The 19,333-nt window shown below is 37.1% G+C and overlaps 2 protein-coding genes across 3 annotated transcripts in view; both read right to left on the minus strand.

Annotated features, from left to right (window-relative positions):
* The window catches only part of LOC142334629 (uncharacterized), a 418,890-nt gene that overhangs the window by 247,383 nt on the left and 152,174 nt on the right, over positions 1 to 19,333 (minus strand). The gene's annotated exons all lie outside the window — the stretch shown is intronic.
* LOC142335412 (replication factor C subunit 5-like) lies at positions 5,630 to 16,555 on the minus strand. Of its 2 annotated transcripts, none has more exons than XM_075383888.1 (3): positions 16,231 to 16,555; positions 15,338 to 15,778; positions 5,630 to 6,130 (listed from the first exon to the last, which is right to left on the minus strand). In XM_075383888.1, the coding sequence occupies exons 1-3, from the start codon at positions 16,550 to 16,552 to the stop codon at positions 5,730 to 5,732; spliced, it is 1,164 nt and encodes a 387-aa protein (XP_075240003.1). In that variant the 5' UTR covers positions 16,553 to 16,555; the 3' UTR covers positions 5,630 to 5,729. The 2 variants fall into 2 exon arrangements, with proteins under 2 accessions (XP_075240003.1, XP_075240006.1); XM_075383891.1 differs by having other exon boundaries at positions 5,776 to 6,117.

Below are 19,333 nucleotides of genomic sequence, written 5' to 3' on the forward strand. Positions count from 1 at the left end.
AACGGTACACCATCATGGTCATCAGAACTGAACACCTCATCCCAGCTCTCAGCGTTTTCACCTGCATTTTGCATTGGCGTTTTACTTCTCATTCCGCTTGGTTGTTTACGTCTGCTTCCTGAAACAACCACCTTGCTGCGTATTTTGTTGGGTTCTTCCGAGGAGGTGTCGGAAGAGATGAACTTTTGATGGTTTGACCCATGAAGCAATCTAACTTTTTGTTTGGTTCTCAGCCATTTGCAATTTCTCCGTGCAGACTCTGCAGCAACAGTGTCGAACTCTTCTTGTGTCAACTGCTGTTCTATGAGTTCGTTACACATGCGATCAAGATCCGCTTTTTGCTGTCGAAGTTCGTCAACGAGCTCTTGGAGGTCTGTTGCTGCTTCTGTTTGTTGCATTTGTTCGTCGAGTAGGTCTTGTGCTGCTTCCCACTCAATGACTTTGAACTTCAAGAGTTGCATGAGTTGAGCCTTGGAGGTTGACTTTGTTTTGGTTTTGCTTGACATGGTTCTGGCTTTTCTCATTGGTTAATGGTTACATTGTTTATGGTTGCACGATGACATTCACTAAAAAAAATTATTGCACTATGAGTGTTAGTCACTGCACTTTTAGTTAGCACTTTAAATGTTGTTTGAACGCTTATTTATTGTTTTTTCTATCTATAAATAATTTGAATGCTATTTATACTGCTGTTGTGGACATCTATTAATGGCTTGGTTGTCTTATGTTTTACCAAATCTTGCTTGAATGCTGTTTTTTTATAAAATTATATTATGCACGCTTTGCGCTGTGGGGAGGGTTTTGTCTGATCACGGTCGCACAGAAACACCCTAACCTGGGGAGGATACTGTTTTACTTTTTAGAAAATTTTGTGCCCAGAAACAAAAACTTTTGCACTTGCGTTTCAGCAGGGTGTAAATCAGAATCAGCTAGAGTACCTGTTTGAATGTAAGAAGGGCTTAATCAAACCCTGAAATTTGAAATGCTCTTTCGCTAGACTTAGGGTCAGAGAGTTTTAGCTGAACTAGAACGTGCTATAATCTTAGAAAGATCAGGCTTTGCTACCTATGTATATGTTCGACTATCCCCGTCGTCAGCATATGCGTTGGTTCAAAAGAGAACCCGCAGCCTCACTCGCTCAGGCCCCAGTCAATCTTATTAGCAAATGTGCGACCTCTAGCCGCATGGACTAGAGAACTGCATTGAGCGGATTGCCTCATAATGTTCGGAGTGCAATGAACGATGCAGGGGGAAAGTAATCGAACTGTAACTTACTTAGAAAGCCTGACAGTCTAGAAATTTGAAGTGCTAAAATATCAGATGGAAAAAATATATAGCACGTTTAATTCACCTAGGTGGTGGGATTTTTTAAAGTTTTAGTGAAAAACTACAAGTCAGAAATTTTAAGTTGTCTGTATTGTGAGTCGATGGTTCGGTTTTAAAACCGAGGATGCGCCAAAATTTGTTATCTTTTCTTTAGTCTGATCCGCTTTCAGAGACAACGACTGATTTTCAAGAGTTTATTTTGCTGTATGTTCTTCTAGAAGCTAGTATGCTTGTTAAATAATAGCTTACAAAGGTGTGGTTTATACCCGCATTTACTATCAAAGTTAAGTGTGGCACGATGAAATTCATGTATGATAATGAATAAAAAGGTTTGGCATTGAAAGTCATGAAAAATCAAAGTTACAGATATGACTTTTACAGCGATTATGAATATGAACTCAATAAATTTGAACTAAATAACAAGGGGAAGGATTGGGGGGCTAAACGGTTAATGACCGTTTACAAGCATCATAAACACGAGAATAACAGAAAAACCTGAAATTAAAGAGACAAAATTTAGAAAGCTAACCGCCACAATCTAGAAGCGACTCAGCTACTAGACTCTTGCCCCAAAATCCTAATCGAATATTACATAAATTGAATGGACAAAGCATATTATTTTTCTCAAAATCCGATTGAACAAGTTTTGAAACAATGGTTACTAAAACCATTAACAGGACGAACTCACCATTCGCACAGAATGTCCGCAGAAATCTGGATAGGTGCATCACATTTAAAAACATAGCTGGCAGATTGCCAAAAAAATAGCCGCAAGAGCTTCGTAGATCCGCAGTCTAAAAAACATAAAAAAAAGGACCCAAAAAATTCTTCATTTCATTGAAGGCTGATATGTTATATTTTGATTAAAAATCTGTATAAATTTTTGCTGCCTCTATTAGCTGCTCTCAAAAAACCTCATTTAAAGTGACACACACCCATTTGACCTTATGTCTGTGAATTAAAGTATTTTAAAGTCAATTTCAAAGTGTGGAAGTCATTTTTGAGAGTGAGGTAAGTCAAATGTGGCCAAAAATTTAATCACGCGAATGAACAAAGAAACTTGCTCCGCTAAGAGCGAAAAATGACGTCACACACGCACTTTAGTAGAAATTGCATGAACGAATGAACAAAAAGCAGACTTTAAGTGGTTGTGACGTCATATGTTCGTAACAAAAATCGCCACGACGAAATAAAAAAACAAGAGAAGGCCAATAACAGCCCCAGCTATTGCTCTGCGGCTATTAAAAATGTGGTTGGATACACCCTCAATTGCATACAAGATCGGGGCCCCATTCTTGCCATAGAGCCTTCAAATGTTTCATATTTACCTGGAATACCTTTTGACGTCGTTAAGCGAAATAGAGAAGACCTATATCTGCCGTTAAACTTGTTTGGCATGAGAGAAAATCACCACCCGGAAACTGCAGAACACCTGGGCACAGAAACGTCTTTGACAACTATCCGCTTCACCACTGAAAGTGTCCACCCACGTTTGTTCTTGTCTGACGACACAACAAACATCCATGCAGCAAGAAGGCAGATAAGACGAAGAGCATTGACGTCGGACCACAGCTCTATTAAAGATCAGCTAATTAACAATTCAATCGAGAGGAAGCTGAACACTCCCTCTGCTCTTCACTTCGTTGGATGAGGGAGAGGCTTTGGAACGAGTGAATGGAGCACTTCTCCTGAACCTTTACTCAGCTAAACTGACGCCAGATATCTTTCCCACAATCGTGAGCCAGCACAACAGCCTCGCCAAATTTTTCTCCACTCACTTTAGAAGCAACAACGAAGACTGCAAACCCACTGAAGCCCCACTAATTTTTCATCAGCAGAAGCTCATGCAACGTTTCTGCCGTTTTCAATGAGACATTGACATACAAGAGTTTGGCATGGACGGAAAACAGAAATAATTGCAGATTTTTAAGGGGCTGGTGACCGAGGATGCTTCTTCAATGAAAGAAATGGAAATCTTGTGAAGCAGCTTTGGCAGCAGATCACGATATTTGGCGTCCTGGAGAGTTTACCCCAAGAGGAATCTGGCAGCTAGGACGAGTCGCAAGGACTGTCATGGCCCCCATAAAGTAGTTAGGCCATTGGAAGTTAAGACGGATGTGGATAATTAATTTAGATTCGCAGTTATATTCATGCACGTTTACGCCAAACCCACCTACAGTCCATCTCTTTGTCCTGTGGATGTTAATGCTAATGATTAAATGCTTTCAACGACGATGACTCACCGCCCATTTGTGCTTAGCTTTCTTCCTAAAAGTTTGTAAGAAAAATGATGTAAACCGGAGATGTACATTGATATGACACGAAAACTACAAACATGCCCGGCAGATTGCCGGAAAATAGCCACCGTTTATTCCAATGAGCATGATTGGGATTGAAGAATAGAAGATAATGAAAAAAAAAAGATTTTTGTACAAAAACATTTTTTAACTCCGATTTATTTCGATGGCATTTCGTAGTTCAACATAACGTACTTTTGTTTCTTAGAGAGAGGCTACAGGGGCTACTGTCAATACCAATAAGCATTAGAGATGGTAACTAAGACTTATAGGAACGACGTTCAAATAGCGGGCATCCAAAATTGGGTTTTATCCCGTTTCTACTTCTGACTTTAATTTTTTACACTGACTCTGTTCATTTTGAATTGCTTTGCTGAGCAACTGATGTTCAAAATCACTTTTAGCAGAATGAGAGAAGAGAAACTAGCCTAGAGAAGTCAAAAAGATATCAAGCAAAATGTTGAAAAAGCGGCAAAATGAGGAAAAGCGAAACATTTTTTTATTCGACGAAGTAAAAAAACATAGCAGGACAAGTCCTGACGTACAATTCAAAGAATTTTCATTGACTAAACAGAAAACCAGACCTAGAACGGACTATGAATGGATTGCAAAAACCATTTAGAAAAAAATCCGATCCAAAAAAACGAAAAACAGTGAAAATCAAAGTCAAATTGCCGCATGTGAACAAAAAACCACTAGCGAGAAAGCGAATTTTTGTTCAAACACCGTTTTCTCATTCTACTTTAAATTTGGAGCGAAAAAAAATCACGCCGCAAAACCATTCGCTTTTTCGCTCCACTTCTGTTTCGGCGTGACCAAAATCACTACTCCAATTTGACTTCAAAAATCATGAAAATGTGTGAACAGATCTTAAAAAAACATAGCCGGTGGAATACCGGAAACGACTCGAATCGTCGTGCAAAATAATCTCTACCCTAACTGAACAAAATCAGAATATCGAAAAAGCACTAGAAATAACGAAAATAGTAGGTAGGTAGGTACGGGGGGGGGGGGGGGGTAGGTAGGTACAAGGGAGGGGGAGGTAGGTACGTTGGGGTTGGGGGTAGGTACGTTGGGGGGGGGGGGGGGGGTTAGGTACGTGGGGGGAGGGGTAGTTTTTTTTTTGGGGGGGGGGTAGGTAGTTAAATGGGATCAAATTTTCTCAAATTCTCAAACTGTTACCAATTGCTATACATTACAAACTAAGCTATTGTTAAAATCCAATGTTCGAAAAAAGAAGTCATAATCAAAAACGGAGGTAAAAGCTCGAATAGAAAGAAGTCAAAATTCAAGTCATGAACAAACTTGCTTTCTGCTAAAAAAAACCTGTAGAATATCAATACTCCTCTTCGAGTCGTAAAAAGACAGCGCCCCAATACAATTCAAATTCTTTGGATTGTTAAGCGATCCAATACAATCCAAAAACACCCCGAGTCACATTACCCAAATTTTACAATATTTCACCTCATAGTTAAAATTCTTATTATTGCTGAGAATTATTTATATACCTAAGTGAGAGCCCATTAATTAATATATCACCGCAGTCTTACATCTGCGGCCCGTGAGACTCGATACCAAACTGTCTCAAACAAACATGCGATCAAAATTGACGCGTCAGTATAATAGAAGGTGCTCAGAAATAGCAACGGGTATTTTGTAATCGGACTAATGAACGGAAAGATCAAAGGCAACAATTCATTTCAAAATAGGGCATAATTGCATTGCTTACTTTGGCACATTAGTTATTTCATTGGGTAAAATGTCATGTAACCAATATATACGTCCGACTAAATGCATTTTCTGTTCAAATTCTACATGTCATGGATTTACCACGGCGCACAAAAATCTTATTTGCCCAGTAAAGGTAAGCTCACTTTCCCTGAACAAATAGTATTTCCGCTTAAGAAAACGGCAGAAAACCAATACTCCTCTTCAGGTCCTATTAAAACCACGAGGCGGCTAATAGTAGCTCTATTTAGCTTCAATTGTGCTGTGATAAAATGGGACAATTTTACTGGAGTAAATTGCTAAAAACAAATTACACAAATCAGTTAGAAAAATCAGCAGTATTACTCAAAACGCAGAACAACAAAGCACAACAAGTATTCAAGAAGTTGCAGCAAGTTCAATGGCTTCATGCCTCGCACTAGTGAAAGAGGCTACCAAAGCTGTCAATTGCAAAAACTCCGATGCTCCACCAAGCAGCCTCTCTTCGATATCCGCCATTTTGGACAGGAGCTTACACTTAACCGAGTGTGGAAAATCGATCTTGACACAGTAGAGGTGCACTTGGGTCACAATATCCTGCAAGGAGTAACCCTTAATGGAGCAGAAGTCATGGATGCCATCAACACAGGAGGAGAAATCCTTGTTGAGGAGCCATTGGACAATTGAATTGATGTCCTGTTTAGAGGGGTTCCCAGTGCAGATGTAGACTGATTCCTCGTCCACTGTCTTGTATGCAGTTGCACAGGACTGCAAGATGTTGAGGGATCTACGCATATCCCCTGCAAAACAACCAAACAGGCGTAAACGTAATAACAAACAAAGAGCAACAACAGAAAAAAAATTGCCAGAAAACTGCTGCCAGAGCCTTGCAGACATGTAGTTTTTCAAACAATACAGTTTGTAAATTTGCTGGTGCGCAAACACAAGAACGTAAAAGGCGATGCGTCAAGATAACGCAGCTAATGAACTGCAATTTAAGTAAATTAAAATTTCAGAACAAATGTGTTCGTCATCACTCATTATGGTAACACAGAGACAATCATAAGCCACTGAAAAACCTCACTTACTAATTCCTTTTATCTTTAAACGCAGTTACACTTTAGTATGGCCCTCGATTACATTGCCCTTTATTTAGCAATTATCAAACCAGCAGGCAATTCTGAAGGTGAAGAACAACAAAAAATAAAGTAAAGTAACCGAATAACGTCGGGCGAATTGCTCTCAAAAGACTGGCGAGTGGTTGGCTTCGTCAAAAGCTCGCTACGGTTTAGGGAGGCTAGCTTTAGCTTAATGGTGTAAGCGGCGGGGTGGAATGATGTGCAGGGGTGGTGATGGGGGTAGTAAGCTTAGTAGAGCATAGTACGCTCAGTACCGTCTAGTAAGGTTTAAGACTCTTATGTCCGGGCACTAAGTGTTTATCCCGTTTTCGAGGACAAAAGTCAAAAGGGTCAGACGAAAAACCGGTCAAGCAAAAGATCGTATAAAAAAGGCTACAGGACATATAATTGCTACAAACTATGCTACAACAAAAACTTCAAGCATCATAAGAATGTAAAACCATAAAGCAAAAAATCGAAAGAACTGCTCTCGAAAGACAGATAGTATTTAGCTTCAGCTTAGCGAGTCCAGCCGCACTGGGAGATTGCATTCCCAAATCCCAGCACGGGATTGTAGGCATATGATTGGTGGATGTCCAAACCTACTGTTCAAATTGCCCATTAAACCATGGAGTTCTGAAGTTCAATGTTCTCAGCAGCAGCTTTGATTGATGATCCGTACACTTAAGACCTACAAATTCTCGACGAAAAATAAGACTTGCTATGCCCTTGCGCTTTAACAATTTATCCCGTTTCTAAGGATGAAAATTCAAATCGCTCAAGCGAGCGAAAATTATTCAAAAACATAGCCGGCAGATTGTCGGAAAATAGCCGTCGTTGACGCGCTTGATGTACATCCGGAATTAAAACAGCAAAAAGAGACAAATTGAACATTTTTTTTTCATTTTTTCAAAGTGTCAAAAAGTGTTCTAATTTGGCGTGCCGTTTCAGTTGGATTCTAAGACTACTTATTTCAGCTTCTAAACTGAAAGCTAATGAGCTTAATACCAATGTCAGCTGGCAAATACTCTAATGGACTTTGATAATCTAATTCTCAATGACTTAATGACAGGGATTTATCGGTTTATCCCGTCTCTTTTGATTTTGATCATTTGACTTTGACAGTATTCGCCACATCGCGTAATTGAATGCGTCAAAGAACTTAAAATCCATTCAGTTGAAACAGAGAGCAAGTCAGAGTAAGTCAGAAGTCGTCGGTGAAAACTGACTTATGTAAAACGAAAAACGTGATCAAAAGTTGAAGGGAATTTAAAAAGGAGAGCGCCAATAAAAAATCGTTGAGAGCCTGACGGCGGCTATTAAACAAATGATTAAAACAGTCAAGCAAAACTTTTCTGTCAAACATTTTCTCTTATTTTCACTTTGCTCTTAACAAGATAAATCCAAGCAAATGTTGCAAATAGTAACTTTTAAGTACAGAATAAAACTAGTTAACGTTCCAAAATATCATTGTTATTCATAAACCCTAGAAAACCCAACTCGCAAAATAAGAAAACCGAACAAATTGTTGACCACAGCAAGAATGGAATTTATTTAGTCAATGGTGCTCAATTGTTTTCCTTTAATTTTTTTTGTTGTACCATAGAGAACCATTTAGGTCATCCTCTGTTTCTCAAATATCAAAAAGTGGACCAGAACCCCGAACTTGACAAAAAGATGAATCAAACCAGTTTTGTCAAATTCGAAGCAAATCACTCTATATTCTAACAAAACAGACAGTAGTTTTGGGTCAAACTGGAAAAAGGAGGAACTGATTTGTCACTCGCTCAAAAAAAGGCTAGACCAAAGAAATCTTAGTAACTTTTGAGTACAGAATAAAATTAGTAAACGTTCCAAAATATCATTGTTATTGTTAAACCATAGAAAAATGAACTCGCAAAATAAGAAAACCGAAAAAATTGTTGACCACCACAAGAATAGAATTTATTTAGTCAATGGTGCTCAGTTCTTTTCCTTTAATTTTTTGTTGTACCATAGGGAACCATTTAGGTCATCCTCTGTTTCTCAAAAAGATGAATCAAATCACTTTTGTCAAATTCGAACCAAATCACTCTATATTCTAAGAAAACAGACAGTAGTTTTGGGTCAACCTGGAAACAGGAGGAATTGATTTGTCACTCGCTCAAAAAAAAGGCTAGACCAAAGAAATCTTAGTAACTTTTGAGTACAGAATAAAATTAGTAAACGTTCCAAAATATTGTTATTGTTAAACCCTAGAAAACCCAACTCGCAAAATAAGAAAACCGAAAAAACTGTTGACCACCACAAGAATAGAATTTATTTAGTCAAGGGTGCTCAGTTTTTTCCTTTAATTTTTTTTTGTTGTACCATGGGGAACCATTTAGGTCATCCTCTGTTTCTCAAAAAGATGAATCAAATCACTTTTGTCAAATTCGAAGCAAATCACTCTATATTCTAAGAAAACAGACAGTAGTTTTGGATCAACCTGGAAAAAGGAGGAATTGATTTGTCACTCGCTCAAACAAAAAGGCTAGGCCAAAGAAATCTTACCATCATTGCACCAATTAACCAAACCATTCCAAGAATAAAGATTACATTCAACAATAAAAAAGATAAATGTCGAGAAAAAATTAGGTGAATAATGGGCTACACTTTCAAAAAAGTAGAATTAGTATTGATCACTCAGCTAACCACAGACCGCACTATCAATATAGTTGTTCGAATTCATAACGTTGCAGAGTCTCATCGTTATTCTTAAACTCCAGAAACCAACTGTCAAAATGAGAAAACCGAACACACCAATAATAGAATTTATTTAGTCAAGGGTGCACAACATTTTTCCTTTCAATTTTTTTTGATGTACCATAGGGAACCATTTAGGTCACCCTGTTTCTCGAATATCAAAAAGTGGGCCAAAACCCAGAAGTTGACAAAAAGATGAATTAAATCATATTTGTCAAATTCAAAGCAAATCACTATATATTCTAAGAAAACAGGCATAGTAGTTTTGGGTCAAACTGGAAAAAGAAGAAATTGGTTTGTCCCTGGCTCAAAAAAAAGCTATACCGACAAAATCTTACTATGAATGCACCAATTAACAAAACCAATTCAAGAATAACGATTACATTAAACAATAAAGATAAATGTCGAGAAGAATAAATATCGATCACTCAGTTAACCACAGACCGCACTACCAATATATTTGTTCGAATTCTTAACGTTGCAGAGTTTCATTGTTATTCTTAAACTCCAGAGTTTCATTGTTATTCTTAAACTCCAGGGTAACTTAGATCACTCAAAATGAAGAATTAAAGTCGCAAAATTATTCTAAAACAAAAGCGTTAAGCAAAAAATTTGCACGAAAAAGACACGTTTACAATAATTGCATCGAACTTCGTTCCAGAGCAATTGAAAAACTCTGTAGCTCCCACAGGTGTCTCAAACCAATTCTTTCAATCATGTCTGATCAAAATTAAGAACCCCGAGGAACTAGATGCAGACACCATGTTTTTCACTGTTCAGGAAAATTTAGCTGCTAACTCAGCAGATGGAAAGAACTTCTAGACATATCATAAAAGATAAGCTTCAAGATGTTACGTTTACTCACAAAGACTTTTTAGCTATAACGTATATTAAACTAAGTCAAATTGTATTCCAAGACAAATTAGCAAGCAAAGGTTGAAATTTACAAAACAAAGCATTAAGAACCACGAGACTAAACTAACACGGAGCTAAACTAAAAAGGAAACAAAATGAATCTGTCCATTGCCGAGCAACGTCTAAACCCTCAAACACAAGAGATCTTTCACATTTGGGACTATGAATTGCGCATTGGATTAGCAGCAACAAAAGGACAGAAGTTGACAAAATCGAATACAAAATACCTGCAGAAAACTCAAATAACTCAAACTTATCTCAAACTTGATTTAATTCTGAAATTGACAACGCATAAACTAGTACAAAACCAGTACTAACAATTACCAGCCGTTATCAAGGACGCCATGCGTCTATTTGGATACAGAGGACTAAGTATCGGTCAAAAAATATTTTAAAAGCTACAAAATCATCAAAACGTTTAGAAACGCAAAAATCTTACGCGAAATCACGACGAATAACCAAAGAAGAATAAAAAAGTCTACGAATCAACTAAACAGTGAACAGTTAGACTAATGGATCAAACCATTTCGGTAACAAGGATGGAATTCAAATAAGCAAGTCATTGAAAATTTCACACTTAAGCAAAAGTTTCCCCTGGCCTAGCAAAAAATTTTTAAGCCTACTTTTTTTGCTCTCACGCAACAATTAAATATATTAACTCCATTTTTTTATCCTCTTCCACTGATTATCCTATATGCTATTTTTTCTTGTGCGTCAGTTTCTGTTATATGTACACTTCAAGCTGTCGATCATAGCTAACAGATTGCCAGAAAATAGCCGCAAAAGCTTTGCAGATCTGCAGAGTCAAAAAGATAGAAGAAGCATTAAAGAGAAACTTCATTTTCTTCAACGCTCAGATGTTATTTTGATTAGGAATTTGTTTTACTTATTGCTGCTTATATTAGCTGCTCTCGAAAAACCTTCAATAAGAGTGACAAGCACTCACAGGACATTATCTCTATGAGTTGAAGTAAAAAAAAACTCAATTTCAGATTGAGGAAGTCATTTTTTCACGAATGAGGAAACTTAACGCGAATGAACAAAAACCTCTCCATTTAGAGCGAGAAAAGACGTCAAGCACGCAAATCAGTTGCGTGAACACAAATCAGACATTGCACGCAAATCAGACATTGCATGAACGAATGAACAAAAAGCAAATATGATGTGATTGTGATGTCATATGGTCGGAAAAATCTTGACCACGAATAAAACATAGCAGCACAACTCCAACAGACCAATCGAACAATGCTAGCCAAATGGTCTCACAAGTTACTGCTATAATAAACAATCTGAACAAAAATAAATTGATAAAAATCTTGACACTTTTACCCTCAAGGCCAAATTTAGCACAATTAAAAAGGCCCATCACCCCAAGAAAAAGCGTTGAAACGCTTTTATTGGCCACTACCTCGCTAAAGTGTGACAAAATTTATCGAAAAACTTTGAAAACAATTGCCTATTTTATTGAAAGTTTCCAAAACTCGTGAAAATGTCTTTAGAACCTATTCAAAATTCTTGAGAAAACTATTCCATTTCAACTTTAAAAAAACACAAATCTATTATCAAATCCTAGAGCCGATCCCAAAAAAGTTCAAATGGTACCATTTAGCGTGTTAATGTTGACAGTACCAAAACGTGTAGATCACAAAATGGTCAAATGCTTTTCGGTTATTCTCAAATGAACTTGTGTCAAAGATCATAAAGGTCTTCTGATAGTCATAATTCAAATAGGAATTCAAATAAGCAAGTCATTGAAAATTTCACACTTAAGCAAAAGTTTCCCCTGGCCTAGCAAAAAATTTTTAAGCCAACTTTTTTGCTCTCACGCAACAATTAAATATATTAACTCCATTTTTTTATCCTCTTCCACTGATTATCCTATATGCTATTTTTTCTTGTGCGTCAGTTTCTGTTATATGTACACTTCAAGCTGTCGATCATAGCTAACAGATTGCCAGAAAATAGCCGCAAAAGCTTTGCAAATCTGCAGAGTCAAAAAGATAGAAGAAACATTAAAGAGAAACTTCATTTTCTTCAACGCTCAGATGTTATTTTGATTAGGAATTTGTTTTACTTATTGCTGCTTATATTAGCTGCTCTCGAAAAACCTTCAATAAGAGTGACAAGCACTCACAGGACATTATCTCTATGAGTTGAAGTAAAAAAAACTCAATTTCAGATTGAGGAAGTCATTTTTTCACGAATGAGGAAACTTAACGCGAATGAACAAAAACCTCTCCATTTAGAGCGAGAAAAGACGTCAAGCACGCAAATCAGTTGCGTGAACACAAATCAGACATTGCACGCAAATCAGACATTGCATGAACGAATGAACAAAAAGCAAATATGTGATTGTGATGTCATATGGTCGGAAAAATCTTGACCACGAAAAAAACATAGCAGCACAACTCCAACAGACCAATCGAACAATGCTAGCCAAACGGTCTCACAAGTTACTGCTATAATAAACAATCTGAACAAAAATAAATTGATAAAAATCTTGACACTTTTACCCTCAAGGCCAAATTTAGCACAATTAAAAAGGCCCATCACCCCAAGAAAAAGCGTTGAAACGCTTTTATTGGCCACTACAGATAAAAAACCTCGCTAAAGTGTGACAAAATTTATCGAAAAACTTTGAAAACAATTGCCTATTTTATTGAAAGTTTCCAAAACTCGCGAAAATGTCCTTAGAACCTATTCAAAATTCTTGAGAAAACTATTCCATTTCAACTTAAAAAAAACACAAATCTATTATCAAATCCTAGAGCCGATCCCAAAAAAGTTCAAATGGTACCATTTAGCGTGTTAATGTTGACAGTACCAAAACGTGTAGATCACAAAATGGTCAAATGCTTTTCGGTTATTCTCAAATGAACTTGTGTCAAAGATCATAAAGGTCTTCTGATAGTCATAATTACTGTCTCACAAAGACCTTTATCACCTTTGACACAAGCGAATTTGAGAATAAACAAAAAAAACCGAAAAAAGCAAAAATTGCGCCAAAAATTCTTAAAAATGACCTTTAAACATTGAATTAAGGCATTCCCAGCAACTGCAGCACTCTGAGCACGCGAAGGATTACTGAAGCCATCTCTTGGTTCCTCCTGAAACTGGTCCCAACGTGCGTTACCTGTTTATCCCGTTTGAAAGATCAAAGTCATGGAAATATATGTGAAAACATTTCACAAAAACACATAGCCGGAAGAATTCTGGAAACAATTTGATGCACAAAAATAACCAACCCCACTAACACAATGCACATTCTGCAGAATAACACTGAGAAAAACACAGGTAAAATTTTCATTTAGTTTCAACTCCAAAAAGCTACTCGTAAAAGACACTGTAATACAGGTAGTTGGCAACAAACTAATGCTAATTGCAGACCTCACAAAATAGGTTCATAAATAGAAATCGATGAAAGGGGAAAGATGACGATGGACAAAACCAAAAAATATTATTATCCAAAAAAAGCTAAAATTTAACTTCGCAAACATTACTCTGAGAAAAATTTAGTTACAACTTTTGGTATATCAGTCACCCAACCAATAATCGACGGAGATATTAAACAACAATTTACCGATTACAAAGAACAAAAAACCTGAAACATTCAGACATTGTATAATTTATTCAAGTGAAAAACCCTGTTAAGCTTTAGAGTACCTTGCCAACCAATATTTGGAGAACAAAAAAAATCTTTCTGCTCAGTCTCATCAAATACACGACAGAGAAACAATAAACAAAATATTAAAATAAGCAAAGAGCAAATAACCTGAAAAAAAAACGTATAATTAATATAAATGAAGTGTCATGTTTAGCCTTCAAGTGTCATTTAATAGCAGCAGCATCTATGGAACAGTTCTTAGCTAAGAATTAACCAAGGGAAATTACAGCGAGAAGCGTAAATTGCAAAGAAATAAAAAATGGACCAAAATCGGCAAAAAGTTGCTCAAATTTATTGGATTTTCTGTAAAATAACTCGAAATAATTATCAGTTCAATTTAAATACCACCAAAAGTGCTATAACCTGTATTTTCAGCCACACAACTGCCCAAACGCTACAAAAAATCAACAAGAATAAAAATGAGGCGAATGGTTGAAAATAGTTGAAAATTGAAACTTAAGGTGTAATATTTGCTTCAGATGGGCAAAAAAATTTCCAAACACTATTACAAGTTAGGATTATTGAGAGAAAAATGAAAAAGTTGGCGTTAGATTTTAACACTGCACTGAAAAAGCCGCACGTGATCATTTAATTTGGCCCGCTCAGCAAAAATTTTTTCACACCTATTTTTCTTACTCTCTCTCTCAGAAAACGATACGAACACACACACTCTCTTTTATCTGTTCTCCGATTCGTTCAGCTTTTTGACCTAAACAATTAGTTTTCACATCAGGCATAGACTTTTAATCGTGTTTAAAATACAATCCAAAAATTATCGATCAAAAGAAGACGCTCCACCAATACACCTCTTGAATTCGTGAAAAAAGTCGTGATTCTCGGATTGTAAAAACCGCCAATAGCCCCACCTATCGCTTTGAAGCAATTAAAAAAAGCATGCCCCGCCGATTATCCTCTAGTAGTCCTAAAAAACAAAGCCCCATATAATTCAATTTTTCAGTTGCAAAAAAATAGACGGCCTTTCATTTGTTTTGAAAAATAAAACGTGAGTGCATTAAAATATATTATATTAAAAGATATTAAAATTATATCTTCAGGAAGTAATTGCTCCCGTTTTTCTAGTGATAGAGGTACATCACTTCTTGTTCGACACAAGAAGTGATGTACCTCTATCACTAGAAAAACGGGAGCAATTACTTCCTGAAGATATAATTTCACAACTCACGTTTTATTCCAGTGATTGACTATGTAAGCTGGGATGCGGTCATGTGCACAGATAACGAGAAGTTCTTTCGCCTTTGGAATATGCTATGCTTTTTCAAGTATAAACATTATTCTTAGCAATAAAATATATGAATATTTATATAGCAAGAGCAATAGATCAGCTTATACTATGCATCATACCTTGTTCTTCTAGGATGAAAACTGTAAAGACCATCCTACAACAAAGTGAAAAAAGCACTTCAGCTGAAAAAATGCATAATAGGACCCAAGTTCGAGGCTCCTAAGTTTAGACATTTCACAGTGACATCAGCAGAATGTGAGTCTAACTGAACAACAGACTGAAAAAAAATATGATTCAGAAAAGGGGACTGGGACCTCGGCAATCAATAGTTGGACAAACTTACCAGTGGCAAGGCTCAATATCGCGTTTAATCCATCCTCTGTTACTGTTACATTCTCACTGTCAATCACGTGCTGTATTCGCGGCATCATCTGGTCTGCACTCAGAGGTCCGAATCGGAAACGAGTACACCTGGATTGGATAGCCGGGATAATTTTGGAGAGATAGTTGCAAATGAGACAGAATCGGGTGTTCTCCGTGTACTTCTCCATGACACGTCTCAGTGCGTTCTGGGCATCGTTAGTCATAGCGTCAGCTTCGTCCAAAATCACAAACTTGAATTTCTTGTTAAACATGGTTCGAGTACTCGCAAATCCTACAATTGTTTCCCGCACAACATTTATCCCTCTATCGTCAGAAGCATTCAATTCCAAAACTTGCGACTGGTAATCTTTCGGATAAAGTTGCTTCACAAGTGCCAGAATTGTTGAAGTCTTCCCAGTTCCTGGAGTAAAAATTTCCCCGTCGAAATTTTCCAAATAAAGAAGTAGACTTGTTTCTATTATCTGTTGAAATGTTTGATTTCTTTAATTGCGCAAACAAATCCAACATTTTAACCGAGAATGGAAATATTCTGAAGACCAAATTAAACAAGTTCATTAAAGTAACCGATTACCGAGAATCAAGCAGCTCTCAGACGGTAACATTCTGTTATTGGAACAGTAAATATACGCCAGAAAATAAGATATCAGTTGAGATGTAGTGAAAAAGACCAATTCTAGAATTCAATTCCCTATTCAAAAGATCATAATTGACTCATGAACATCAACTGTACTTACTTTAGTCATCAGTTTTTTTTCCCAAACAACTATTGGCGTCAAGTGACATAACCCAACCACCCTTTACCTTTTACCTCGTCAAACTTCAATCTTCTCAAAACCAGGTCAAATAAGCTACCTGGAGGACCGTAGAACAGCAGGTGGGGGAGCTGGTCCATATCAATGAACTTCTGAATGGTGCTAGTGATATCTTGATGCGAAATGAGGTCACCCAGCACAGCAGGCCGGTACTTCTCAACCCAAGGCAGCAGACTTGCATCCCCACTTTTCCCTCCTTTGCCACTCTTACTTGAGCTCGAGCTGCTCTTAGCCGATTTATCTTTGTCCTCTCCTACGACCGCAACCTCCGCATCGGAGGAGGACACCACAATTACATCGTCATTGTTATCCTTCTCATTGCTGCCTACTTCCATTGGCTCTTCAGATTCCTTTTCAGGCATGATCAATCTTAAAATATGGAATGAAAAGCAAAGAAAGCTAATGTACAGCTAAATCAGATATATTGAGAAAAAATTTTGAGAAAAGGGAAAATCAGATATATTGAGAAAAGGGAAAATCGACTGAACTTCAATTAGTGAAAGTTATACAAAATTAAACTTTATCATCAGGTAAGAGTAGAAATCATTTTTGAGTGAGTTCAGTCGAAAACTGATCACACAAATGAACTAAACACTAATGCAGAAGAGAGTAGCATACATCACGCATACTGGAAGCAAAGAAACAAACCGTTACAAGAATCGCTGATGGAGACGAAAAGAAGCTTGAAAGTCCATTTTACAGATCTCTTATCAAACAACTGTAACAAGAACAGATTTCACAGAAAAATTACTCAATGACAAACTCTGAAAAATAAAGCCGTAATAAAACGGTGAACAGACAAAACAGTCCCAGACAGAACAGTCCCAGACAAAAGAGTCCTAAATTGCAAAATAGTCCCAGACAAAACAGTCCCAGACAAAATAATCCGAAGAAAACAGACAAAACAGTCCCAGACAAAACAGTCCCGCTCAAAGCGCTCGTAATTCAGATCAAAAAGAAAGTGCAGCTTTGATCTTCAAAGAAAGCTTTGAAGTCGGAAAATCAAAATCACCGTGGCGCAGTAGTTAGTGCTCTGGGCTCACATTCGGAGGTCGCTGGTTCGAGCCCGAGTGGGGAAAAATATTTTCGCAAAAATCAAAAATTGAGGTTAAATAAGATCGAAAATTGGGAAAAACTGGGAAAAGTGTTAAAATCGGGAGAGCCCGGGCATGGGTTGTCGTGAGAGAAGGGAAAATGAAAAGCTAGTTCATGATCGACATTTTGCAATAATCAGATCGCTTCTAGCGTTACTTTTAAACTTAAAAAATTTTGGTAGAAAATGAATGAATTGAATCACAGAAAATAAAGGATCACAATGAGAAAACAACAACTGTTAGAGTTTGATATTATAACTGCAGCCTCTCAAGAAGTCAATCATATTCTGATGCTGGTACTTATGAACAAGTTCTTGTAAATTTGCATCAATTTTTGCGTAATTTGCTTTCTTTGGCCTCTTTACTTGCTGGCCAGCTGTTATCTTCTCTACCATTATTTCTGCATTTTTTTGTTCATCCTTGAATTTCTCAATCAGTTTGGGCAGTGAAGGATGTTTTGTATTGACCAATTTTACGAAATTACTGTTGAATTAGTTGAAAATTGGCTGACAGTCTTCTGGGCAAGTTGACTGCAATTTTTCAAATGCAGTAATGACATCTTTCACTGGCAAGAAAGCCGTGCAAAGCATCATTCTGATATGCTCTCGGAAATCCAAGTTATTGTTGTATTCCGAAGCTTTGCCGGCTGACTGCACATGTCTCCACACGTTCTGGCCAAGGTGAAAGAAACAAAATTGAATTTGAATGTTTTCATTCCACTGAAGGAATGCGTTCCGAACTGCAATTTCAAAATCGATTGTTACTCGTTTTGTTGATGTTTCCGGAAGAGAACAGAGTAGTTTTCGATAGCTCTCTTCTTTTTTATCAGTAATACTTAATCAAATACTTAAACAAATACTTAATCGTAATACATGAATTTCTCACCACTATGTGCCATTTGTAATAACTCGGGAATCTCAAATCCTCTCAGCGACGAGGGCTCACTCATTTGTGGACGATTTTGTTGGCGCGTTCTGTTAACTGTCCTTTGGTTTGAGTAGTAAGCTGGAATGTTGGCTGCTGTTTCTCTGTTGATGTCTTTTTGGGCGGCAAATATTGTCTGGCGGGGAGTCTCGTCAGCCATTGCTGCTCTGTCTTTCAACGCTGAGCGGAATTTCCTCTTTTCAATATCTGCTGGATCAGGTAAATGGCTATGGGCTGTGATAACTTCGATTTGGTCATTGCGTAGCCTGACTCTGCCATTGCATTTTGTAATACAGCAGCGCCAAGAGGATGCGCCATCTGTAAGTTGTCGGTGCCTTATATAGCCATAGCCTTCAAAGACGAGCAATTCCGATTTTTTGTTTGTCTGAATGAATTCCATATTAACAATTTGCGTCAGAATTATGACGCCAAACATCGTGAGGAACTCTTTTATATGCTGCACAATTAAAACCAAACCTGTCATTGAGTTCAACAACTAGTTTTGCGTCCACTTTTAATATGTCGATAATTTGATTCGGATTAGCTTAATCGTTGAATTAACTTTCGTTAATTAATGCGTTGAGTCAAAATCTGTAAAAATTTGGGACTATTTTGTCTGGGACTGTTTTGTCTGCTTTTTGGGACTGTTTTGTCTGGGACTGTTTTGTCTGGGACTATTTTGCAATTTAGGACTATTTTGTCTGGGACTGTTTTGTCTGGGACTGTTTTGTCCGGACACGAATAAAACATGTCACAGAAAGTACTCCACCACTGCGGCTCTTATAATATATATAGTGAACGGCAAAAAAAGTTAACATTCCCTATTTTCAAGTAGAAATTCCATTTTTGAGGCAATTTTACTCCAAACTAAAACCACTTTTTAAAAACCAACTTTACGCTATTGATTCCCTACTCTAGTCATCCCACCTACTTAAAAAATCAGACAAAACGCAACCTTCAATTACCAGAAATGTCAATGTAAACTAGATAACAAGTTTTGCAGTAAAAAAAAAGTTAACACAAGATCACCATTTATTCATATCTTTTCTCTAATGTTCAACTCAAGTAAAAACTTAACCATAGTTAACAAACCTGAACACATATCGCATCTTATGACAACTATCT

Source organism: Convolutriloba macropyga, chromosome 2 (assembly GCF_964194025.1).
Source record: "Convolutriloba macropyga chromosome 2, txConMacr16.3, whole genome shotgun sequence".
NCBI classification, from domain to species: Eukaryota; Metazoa; Xenacoelomorpha; order Acoela; family Convolutidae; genus Convolutriloba; species Convolutriloba macropyga.

Excerpts from the sequence above, each read along its gene's own strand:
- LOC142335412 (XM_075383888.1), bottom strand. The coding sequence starts at position 16,552 with ATGCCTGAAAAGGAATCTGAAGAGCCAATGGAAGTAGGCAGCAATGAG. Across the intron at positions 15,779-16,230 it reads GCTGTTCTACGGTCCTCCAG|GAACTGGGAAGACTTCAACA; the intron begins GTAGCTTATTTG and ends TTTTTACTCCAG. Across the intron at positions 6,131-15,337 it reads GATATTGAGCCTTGCCACTG|GGGATATGCGTAGATCCCTC; the intron begins GTAAGTTTGTCC and ends GTTGTTTTGCAG.